The following is an 11,067-nucleotide window of genomic DNA, read 5'->3' on the forward strand; positions in this document are numbered from 1 at the left end:
ATAGGGATATAGAAAGTGAGCCTTGTGTAGTGTGGTATGATGCTTTTACCACTGCCCCTCATGGTAGTTGGGCCTGGACTCATGTATAGAGAGGCATGTGAAGGCCTCCTAGAGGAAGGGGCAAACTGTCCTGTGACTTGGAACTGGGTGGTTAGGCCTTGAAGCTGTCCATAAAAGAAGTTCAGGAGAAGGGTTTAGACTTGCGGACTCTGGAAATTCATATCTAGGGCCCATTCCAAGTGAATTTTGAATTGTACTTCCCTTCTGACATCCTCTTTTTAAAGTTTTATCAAAAATTGTACCCTGGCTCTATGCTGCCATGGATGAAAACGAATTAACGTAAATGTGGACTCCCTCTAATACAGTGGATAAGAGACTTGGAGTCAGACACAGGAGACAAACTCCTCCACTGCTTTTTAGATGAAAAATCAGTTAAGAGGTAAATTAACTAGTATAGGTAAGAAGTCCACAACAACCAGATTCAAGCAGTAGAAATGGGAATGGAAAGACATGGATTAAAAGGAGATTGACAGCTAGTCATAAGTGGGACACAGGAGAATTTTTTAAATGTTCCTGAAATTTCTACTTAGGACAACTGAATAAATTGCTGTCGCCTCAAACAGGAACTAAAAGAGGAAGGCCATGTGTTTAGCAGGGATAATAATAATGATAGAAGGGAATGAATGTTTATATCCCTCTTAATGCATAATAAATATGCATAGAAACAACTGAAGTGAGGTATCCTAAACATATATATCTACACACACACACACATGCTGTGGCAAAGGTGAGGAAGGATGTGCTTTCAGTATGCGCATGCTTAACTTATGTATATCATAAAAAATCAGGCTATGGAAGAGAGGAAGAATGCTGTATGCATCTGATTTTTATTTTTTATTTTCACACATCTGGGGATACAAGTGCAGTTGTGTTACAAGGATATATTGTGTAGTGGTGGTGAAGTCTGGGCATTTAGTGTACCCAACATCCAAATAGTGTACACTGTACCCAATAGGTAGTATTTTATCCCTCACCCTTCTCCCACTCTTTCATCTTTTGAAGTCACCAGTGTGTATGATTCCACTCTACATGTCCATGTGTATTCATTGCTTAGCTTCCACTTAGAAGTGAGAACACAGGCATTAGATTTTATCTGGGTCCTGATACTTAATTCAAAAAGAAAAACAAGGTAAATTACTATTGTAAACTTACCCATTTCTTATTATTAGTATCTCTTAAAAGTGTCTAATCATTAATTATCTGAAATACTTACTTAAAATAGAGATCACTGGCTCCTCTCCTGATGATTCTGATTTGGGGGGGTCTGAAATACAAGGAACCAGGAATCTACACATTTACAAGCATTAACAGGTGATTCTCATCCTTAGCCAAGTTTGGAAAACCATAATTAAAGGCAAGGTTCCCAGAGCCCCTAGTGCCTCAGTAATTTTTTCATGGTACCTCAGGTCAAAATAAATACCCTGAATTTCTATTTACGAACTTGATAGATCCAAACTTGATAGTTGTAGTTGTTAATAAAGTCCAACAGATGTCACTGTGTTTCCCTCAAAAAGTTAAACTATCCCACAGAGCTCCTAGGAATTCCGAGGCACCCCAGGGCACTGAGGCACTGTTTATAAGCTACAGCCTAAAGGGAAATTTCTTCTGGCATAGTATATAAATAAAACCTCTGAATGTGCCTTCTATAAGATCATGCAACAAAGTGAACTTTGTGTCCCACAAATTTCATTGCTTTCAATAGCATTTGTTGCTGTTTTCATATGGTTTTTATATATAGAACAGGCATACTAAACATTTTTCTACAGAGGCAGAGAGCAAATTTATTTTGTATGTGTGTGTTGTGGGGGGCAGAGATGACCTTGATTGCATATTCTTTTCTTATCCATTCTCTTGCAACCCTTTAAACACATAAAAACCATTCTTATCTCCTGAATTTGATCTACAGGCTGTAGTTTGCCAACCACTACTGTAGTTTTACAACCTAGGGTATAACATTACAGTGCAATTCAGTGAGGGTGATTCTGCAAGATTGGAAGCCCTCAATGTTTCTGTTTTCCTTTTTTCCCTTTTTGCTCCAGGGAAGACTGTGCAAGGAATACTTGAAGGGTCTACTGATTTTAAAACTACTGTAAACTGAGGGTTACCATACAATTTTCTTGCTCAAAATTCTTGATTTAAGGAGAATCTGCAAGTTATTCCAGTTTAATAAAGAATCCCTGCTGAATTTCCAAGAAAAGGAAACAGGTTATTGCACTAAGCCCTTTAACACTTATTTGCTGATTATGTGAATGGCTAATGAGATTCCACAATCTTTAATAAGGCAATCCTTAGTTTATAATAGATTCATGTTTACAGAATATGCTGTATTTCTAGCTCTTATTCCCAAAATTAGTGTCGCTGTCTTGAAATTATGCATTGTACTTAAACCTTGTATTTTACGTCGGTTATTTATTCATTTATTGAGACAGAGATTTCCTCTTGTTGCCCAGGCTGGAGTGCAATGGCGTGGCCCAGGCTCACTGCAACCTCTGCCTCCTTGGCTCAAACGATTTTCCTGCCTCAGCCTCCTGAGTAGCTAGGATTTACAGGCGCCCACCAACACACCCAGCTAGTCTTTTCTGTTTTTACCAGAGATGAAGTTTCCCCATATTGGCAAGGCTGGTCTTGACTTTTTAGAGAATCCAGTATGACAATTCTGCATGTTCCTATGCTAGTCACAAAAGAGATAAATATCACTGGCAACAGTGGTCTTGAGAAAAACTATTTCTCGAGGACTCCAATCCATATTTAAAAAGAAAAAAAAGTACACTTTTAAAAAAGTGTACCATATAGACTCTTCCAAGTTACAGTCTCTTGCAGCCTCCACCAAAAAGATGTTTGTTGATTAAAGCTTTCCTACAACTTTAAGTCATTACTTCTTTTGCACATTGTCATAAGCACCCTGAAATTATCGCTGATAAAATTTTATAAATTTATACATCCATTTACTTAATTTTTCTCCCATAGAGATTCCAATATTCCACAAAGCAGGGACAGTGTGTTTGGCTCACCTCTATTTCCAAGCACACAGAATTGTGTCTATTAGGTGTTCGATAAATATTTTGAACTTACTGATCAAAGACAAAGTTACATTTAGTCAGAATCATCCGATGAAAAGCATTATTCATTTGATGACTAGTAGACTTAGATTAACAGTTCCAGGACCACTGCTAATTTTGCTTGGGTCATTAGAAACATCCCTTTAGGGCTGCGGCGGGAAAATCCTATCTGGCTGACCTCCTTTTCTGTTACGCGCCTTTGCCACCCCGCTCTGATGAAGGAGCGAGCAGGTGGAGGCCAAGGAACAGCAGCGATTATCTTTTTCTTTTCCTTAATTTGAGATGGCGCTCTTTTGCCCAGGCTACAGTGCACTGGCGCGATCCAGGCTTACTGCGACCTCCGCTTTCCGGGTTCCAGCGATTCTTCTGCCTCAACCTCCCAAGTAGCTGGCATTACAAGCACGCGCCACCACGCTAGGCTCATTTTTGCATTTTTAGTATAAACAGGGTTTCACCAGGATTGGCCAGGCTGGTCTTGAACCCCTGAGCTCTGGATCCGCCCGCTTCGGCTTCCCAAAGTACTGGGATTACAGGTGTGAGCCACCGCGCCCAACCCAGAGATTTTCTTAGCCATTTTCTTACCAACAGAGGCCAAAGGAAGCAGCAGTTCACTACATGGTGGGTTATCTTTGCAAGGCAGTTGCACTGAGCAGAGATGCAGCTCAGCAAACAAATCACTGCAGCAATTTCGGAGCTTTCTGGCAACGCGAATTTTTTTTTTTTTTTTTTTTTCCAAGATGAATTCTTACTCTGTTGCCAAGCTGGAGCACAGTGGCATGATCTCGGTTCACCGTAACCTCCGCACACCGGGTTCAAGAGATTCTCCTGCCTCGGCCTCTTGAGTATCTGGGAGTACAGGTCTGTCAACCACGCCCACATAATGTTTGTATTTTTAGTAGAGATGGGATTTCCCCTTGTTGGCCAGGATGGTCTGGATCTCCTGACCTCTTGATCCACCCGCCTCGGCCTCCCAAAGTGCTGAGATTACAGGCGTGAGCCATCAAGCCTGGCCGAAAATTTTGCCAAAAACCTAGAAATGTTTGCAAGACATGCGAAAAGAACCACCATTAACACTGAAGATGTGAAGCTCTTGCCCAGGAGTAATAATTTACCGCTAAAACACATAACAGTCAAAAGTGAAGAGCTTGTTCGGATTAACGTAGAACGAAAGGAACAGAAGAAAAAGAAGATGGAAACAAAAATGTGGAGGTAGAGGGAAGTTAAGAATTAAACTCTCTCCCGCTGCTGGGAAAATGCAGCTTTTTGTAGGTAGAGATACCTAGCCTGCGTATGGCCGCAAAGGAAATTTTGAAGGGATAAGAGGTTTAAACAAAGGCTAGATGGCTTTTTGTGTTGTTTTCCAAGTCGTTAAACTGCAAACGCTAGTTTTAAGAGAACTGGACCCTAAAGCAAAATACACCGACGTCTCACTCCAGCACATACAAATGGTGTGTAGTTGAATGGTATACTGGAAATAGTATCTATTGGAATTAATAAAATTGTGTGAGCAATTTGAAAGACCAAAAAAAAAAAAAAAAGAAACATTCATCTTTGAGAGTGTATTTCCTTATGTGTCAAACTGGAATATTTCTACCTGTCGCCAACTCCCGGGGATGCTGCTAGAATCACGCAGAAGAGCGGGTTCATTTGCTCTACAAACAGCGAAGGAAGGTGCAGACCAGTCCAGCCAACCCAGGCCACTGACGCCAACTACTCAGGGACCTCCACGTCTCCTCCATGTGTACGGGACCACCTGTAACAGGTGAACTCTGGAATGCCTAACCTCGAGTCACGGGGCTACTGCCCCGCGGACGCCCTAGGCGTCCTGAGGGAAGGTGGGGCTGGGTGGAGCCAGTGCCAAGGTGGCGAGCCGCCGCAGACCTGGCTACCGGCAGCAACCGCTCTGAGGTGAGGCCGGAAGTCCCATCCTATTTCGCGGGCAGCTAGCGCGAGGCTGACTGGAACTCGACCTTGTTTTGGCGTTGCTAGGAGACGCGGCTCCTGCGCGCCCCCCACTGGCTGGCGCCTGGGCGGCGCACAGGCAGGGGGCGGGGCCTGTGGCGTGGAGCTGCCGGGCGAGCACCGTTAGGGCAGAGCCTGGTGCGCGGCGCCCGCCCGGCGCCCAGTCCTTAGCCACCGCCCACGCCTCCCTGGTGCCAGCCAACAGGTATCAGCGCACCTTCCCAGCGGCTGAGAGAGACGCTGAGTGAAGAGGAGGGAAGGACGGTTAGTCAGGTGAGTCGCGGCGGGGTGGGCGGCCAAGGGCGACCACGCCCTGCCGAGGGAGAAGGGCCGGCCGTGTGCGGAGGGGCGGGCTGAAGGGATCCCGCTCCGGGGAGGGTGGGCTTACCCGGCGGGCGCGCCATGTCGGATCTTTTGCGCCTCAGGGACCCACACAAGCGTCACCCTTGGGCCAGCGGACAAAGGGTTAACGCGTTGGCGGTGACTGCGGGCCCCGGATGTGAGAGCCTCGGCTTGGCGCCCTGGCCACGCTGCAGGTGCGCTGGAACGGGTGGAGCCGGCAGGCTGGCGGCAACCTGACCGCTCGAGGCTCCCATTCCCCTGCAGAGGCCGCTCGGCTCCCTCCGAGAACGTCGCCTTTTCTAACTTAAGGGCAACAGGTGGTGCCGGTGGACCAAGCAAGCGCCCGGCTCCTCTGCGCTGGGAGCGGCAGTTACCCTCACCAATTAGGGAGCGGGGGCGGGAGTTGCATGGCTGCTCTGATGCGGGTGGCCAATGGGATTTGGAATTATGGGTGGACCGGGAGGAGTGGGCGTGGTCGGAGTCTGAGTCTAGGGTTTCTATTGCCGCAACTGCCAGAGCCGCTTGGAGAGCTGAGCTGGAGGGACGTGGGGTGCTTCGCCCTGCGTAGAAACGCCTGCCAATGCGTTCCCATTTGGACCCAGACTCCATATCGGGAGGTGAGAACGTTATTTTTAAAGGGATGGGAGATACTAGTGATCTTGCAGTGCCGTTAAGCCTGTGGAATTAGATTCCCAAGATAGGACCTATGAGTTTTCTGCCAAATAGGCACTTTGTGGTTACCGCGACTTAGACCAGATACTGGTGACTGGGTTCTTTCCAGAATGAGGTCTTTGAGGTTTGGGGACCCAGGAGAATAGCGTACATATTACTGCAATTTAAGTAAACCAAATAATTTCAATCACTGTTATTCCATCGTTTGTCTTGGATTGTATGCGTTTTCATATACCTTTCATCTCTTCTTGTTTGTTTAGCAAAGCAAGTTGTAAGTTATTGGTGTTATTTTAGCAAAATAGAATAAACCTGTTTACTGTATTATTTCAGAAGAATAACTTATCCCTTCTTCCCTCTCCCAGCAGTCTTATAGCTGAATCCCCTACGAAGACAAGTTCTAAAGCAAGAAGAGGAAAGCATTTCAATTTGGGACATTTATTCACAGCTGGAAATGGGGAATGGGCTGTCAGACCAGACTTCTATACTGTCCAGCCTGCCTTCATTTCAGTCCTTCCACATTGTTATTCTGGGTTTGGACTGTGCTGGAAAAACAACAGTCTTATACAGGCTGCAGTTCAATGAATTTGTAAATACCGTACCTACCAAAGGATTTAACACTGAGAAAATTAAGGTAACCTTGGGAAATTCTAAAACAGTCACTTTTCACTTCTGGGATGTAGGTGGTCAGGAGAAATTAAGGCCCCTGTGGAAATCATATACCAGATGCACAGATGGCATTGTATTTGTTGTGGACTCTGTTGATGTCGAAAGGATGGAAGAAGCCAAAACTGAACTTCACAAAATAACTAGGATATCAGAAAATCAAGGAGTCCCTGTACTTATAGTTGCCAACAAACAAGACTTGAGGAACTCATTGTCTCTTTCAGAAATTGAGAAATTGTTAGCAATGGGTGAACTGAGCTCATCAACTCCTTGGCATTTGCAGCCTACCTGTGCAATCATAGGAGATGGCCTAAAGGAAGGACTTGAGAAACTACATGATATGATAATTAAAAGAAGAAAAATGTTGCGACAACAGAAAAAGAAAAGATGAATATCCATACCTATTGTATCTGTGTGGAGTAGGTTTTCTCTGGTCTGATTTTGACAAATAGAAGAGTGTCTACAGCCTGGTTTGCCTGTCTGCCCTCCTGGATGCTATTAAAGCTTTGTTTTGTTGAACAATCAGATGCCCAACTCTGTTGCCTTGTGGAAGATGAGTAAATGCAGTGCTTCTTAAAGTGGTCTCTCCTCCCTATCCCACAGTTCTTTCGGTACTACCAATTGGGGAAGCCAAGCAAGGATAGTAAATTGACCAGAACACAGTTGTGGAAATTTGACCAGAAGTTAGTGAAATAAAACTTTAAAGAGTGTCTACCTAGTGTTTTTTGCTTATATCTTTTGAGGGGAAGCCTTTGCAAGAAAATTGCATATAAGGCTTTGTAACGATAAAGTGCTAATTGATGGAAATGTTAAGGTAGATTACCATATATGCAGTTACATTGATCACATTGGTCCACCCAGTCCTTTTTTGAAGTAAGAGACGAGGAGTAAGTATTTGCTCTTTTAAGTTTTGGCCAAATGATTTTTTGACACTTTCTGGAGTCAAATAATTTAATAGTATAGTTTAATTCTAGACAATGTTTAAGTTGATCTGCCTTTAATAAAAATAAGATATTTGGGGTTTATTCAAGTGCATGGAGTAGTTTTCCTGATAAAGCATGTTTTGGTGTGTATTCTTACTTTTTAGAAATAGCTATGCATTGTTCTACACAGGTTTAAAACAACTTTTTCGGGGATTTAGGGCTATTACAGAAATAGTTTGTTGTCAGAAGCACTTTCACTTGAAGAACCTAAAATAATTTACTTGACTCATTCATAGTAAATATGGGCATGTAAACTAATATGCACTGGATACATATATGGATTTTTGAAGAAGGAATTGATTTAGTCAAGAGGATGTAATTACAATATGTGGTCTCTAAAATATTCCAGTTATGAGATATTTTATTAATATTTGCTGACTGAAAAATGTGGTTTTTATATATTTTTGTAGTGTGTTGGGAAGAGCAAAAGCTTTATAAATGTATCTGATGTGCTGTAGAATGAAAATGTGAAAGAGATCCTGTATGTGTTCTGAGCTTTAATTTTTTTGTTTACAAATTGAACGGTGTTATATGGGCTGTCCAGTCCTGATTATAGAGAGGAAGAAATGTTAACAGTATGACACATAAGAACTACAATGATAGAAAACGAAGGGTAAAATAACAAACCTGTTATATGAAAATTCACTAGTGCTGTTTACATTGGAATGAAAAACTCTGTAAGAAGGAAGGACCTTTTATCTAATTCTTACCTACAGGCAGAGACTTATTTCCAGTGATCATATACTACTAAATCAACTTATTTTTTGCCTGAAGCCAACAGCTGTTGGTTCTGAAACTCACCAAAAGAAATGCACTTTGCTAGCAGGATTGGTTTTGGCTTTGGGTGTTTTTTGTTGTTGTTGCTGTTGTTGTTTTTTAGTGGCATAACTGAGTTTTTGAAACTTTGATTCTTGTGTCACACAAAATGAATGAAGTAGCTTCATGTGGAGCCTTCGTATGTTAAATATTCCTGCAATAGTGATGGTCACTTAGAATGTTTATAGAAATGTGGATAATAGCTACCAATAAACTACTTGAAGCACTAGGAGAACAGTATTTGACTTTGAATTTTGATGTATTTCCACTTTTGCTGAAGCTTTTAATTAGATGTGTAAAAACAAGTGACCAGCTAGGCTGTTTTGTCCTATAGTAGTTTAGATCTGCTTAGATGTGACAGGCATTGAAGGCTGCTTGATTTTTTTTTCTTCTTTCACTGATACTGAAATCATGGTATCTGCTGCAAACATGAGTAGATCCATGATGGATTAATAAAGCTTGCTGAAAAAAAAAATCTGTGTATCAATTAGATTTTTCAGTCTCCCTGTACTTTGTGTCTACCTACTATATAAAATAGTACTCTTTTAACTATTTCAAAAGTTTGCGTGTTGACCCTTTGTGGCCTAAGAACTTAAGCAAATTAATGTTATCTAAGTTTTTCATATTTAATGGACAACAAAAGAGAAAATAGAATGAACACTGTACAAAGTGTGATTTATAAAAGACAATTCAGCTATAAAACTCATCATAAGATTTTCTAGATTGCTAAGTTCAAGTTCCTTACCACCTATTCTATTTATTAACACCATAGTGTAATAATGAGTCTTTAAATCCTGAAGAGTTTAGACTGTTCTCCTATATCTAGTTTTTATTATAGCATACCTTTTCCTAGTGCATATTTCTAAAATCTTTTCTTATATTTTAAGTTACTGGGTTTAATACAAAATATTAATCAAGAACTGCTCAACTGAATCCAAATTATTATCAAACAACAAAGTTCAAGAAAAATAAAACATTTTGATAGTTAAAGATATTTAATTTTTAAAATGTGCAGAATTCTTAAAATGGTTTATAAATAGTATTCTTAAACCATCAGAAATATACTAAGACTTATGGAAAAATTATTGAGAGACAAAAATATAAAGTTTTAAGTATATGTATATATGGGAAGAATTACTAAATGAATGATGATTTATGAACAGAGGGAAAGGCATAGACTTAGTTTGTACAAGGCTTTTTTTTTTTTTTTTTTTGAGACAGAGCCTTGTTCTCTTGCTCAGGCTTTAGTGCAGTGGCACGACCTCAGTTCACTGCAACCTCTGCCAGCTTCCCAAGCAGCTGGGATTACAGGTGCACCACCACACCCAGCTAAGTTTTGTATTTTTAATAGAGACGGGGTTTTGCTATGTTGGCCAGGCTGATATCGAACTCCTGACCTCAGGTGATCCACCTGCTTCAGCCTCCCAGAGTGCTGGGATTACAGGTGTGAGCCACCATACCCAGCCTGTACAAGGCGTTTGACACAAGGATTGTTCCATTAATTATTCATTGTGACCTTGAAGGAACTCTGGTATTTCCAGGTTCCATTTAGTATAATAATTTCCTCTGTAATGTAAACAATGATTTCATCAACAATAATAAAGATGCAAAAAAAGTGTTACCAAACTTTAGATGATATAAAACAGCATTCAGCTGATGCAATTAAGAATCTTGGGTATAGCATCAAGCTGGAATTTTACCTTTGGAGCTGGAATTTTACCTTTAAGGTTTAAATTGACAGAACGTTCTGGAAATGGATCCTAGTGATATGCAATACTATAGTGTTTAAGCCTTAATATGAACCAATATAAGGTGCCAATGTAAAGTAATAATGTTAACATGAAAATCTATGAAGATCAGAAGTAATAGTCTTAACAAACCACAGCCAGAGTATGCATCCAGTTCTGTGCATGAATATTAAAAATATAGGAATATCTGTATAGGAAGCTAGTTTAGAAGGATGTTAAATGTAGTGGCTGAAAACAGGAGCTTTGGAGTCAGATCAGTGTTCAAGTCCTGGTTCTTCCATTGTTACACATGCGACATTTTAGCAAATTCCTTGAAACTTATGATGAGAATGCCCTCCTGGGTAAATGAAGACTGTCTCATAGAATTTTGAGAGGGTTGAAATAATGTGTATTAACTGTTTCGCATATTGCCAAGCGTTTGGTAAAAACTGACCTATTGTTAACCAGTAGGAATCAATATGTTTATTACTTCATCTGGGGCAATTTACTTGCAGCCTTAGTTTCTTCATTTGTAAACAGGATTATATCTACCATTGGGGTATAACTGATTAAAAGGATTAAATCAAGCAATTATATTTAGCAGAGCGACACTTTATTAAGCATTCAATGGATAGTTGTTAATAGCCAGAATATGTTATGATCAATCTATTTAAAGAAAATACTTGTTGATTGGGCATGGTGGTTCACACCGATAATCCCAGCACTTTGAGAGGCTGAGGTGGGTGGATCACAGGGTCAGGAGTTTGAGACCAGCCTGGCCAA

The 11,067-nt window shown here is 41.1% G+C and overlaps 1 protein-coding gene across 4 annotated transcripts; it reads left to right on the top strand.

Annotated features, from left to right (window-relative positions):
• The first annotated feature begins 4,910 nt into the window (after nt 1-4,910).
• Nucleotides 4,911-8,789, top strand: ARL4A (ADP ribosylation factor like GTPase 4A). 4 transcript variants are annotated; one of them, XM_017520849.2, is made up of 2 exons: nt 4,911-5,354; nt 6,458-8,789. In XM_017520849.2, exon 2 carries the CDS (start codon nt 6,547-6,549, stop codon nt 7,147-7,149), a length of 603 nt encoding a protein of 200 aa, XP_017376338.1. In that variant the 5' UTR covers nt 4,911-5,354; nt 6,458-6,546; the 3' UTR covers nt 7,150-8,789. The 4 variants fall into 4 exon arrangements, with proteins under 4 accessions (XP_017376338.1, XP_017376340.1, XP_017376339.1 ...); XM_017520851.2 differs by having other exon boundaries at nt 5,137-5,354; nt 6,461-8,789; XM_017520850.2 differs by lacking the exon at nt 4,911-5,354 and adding an exon at nt 5,426-6,040 and having other exon boundaries at nt 6,461-8,789.
• The last annotated feature ends 2,278 nt before the right edge of the window (nt 8,790-11,067 follow it).

This window comes from Cebus imitator, unplaced genomic scaffold, assembly GCF_001604975.1.
Source record: "Cebus imitator isolate Cc_AM_T3 unplaced genomic scaffold, Cebus_imitator-1.0 Scaffold889, whole genome shotgun sequence".
NCBI classification, from domain to species: Eukaryota; Metazoa; Chordata; class Mammalia; order Primates; family Cebidae; genus Cebus; species Cebus imitator.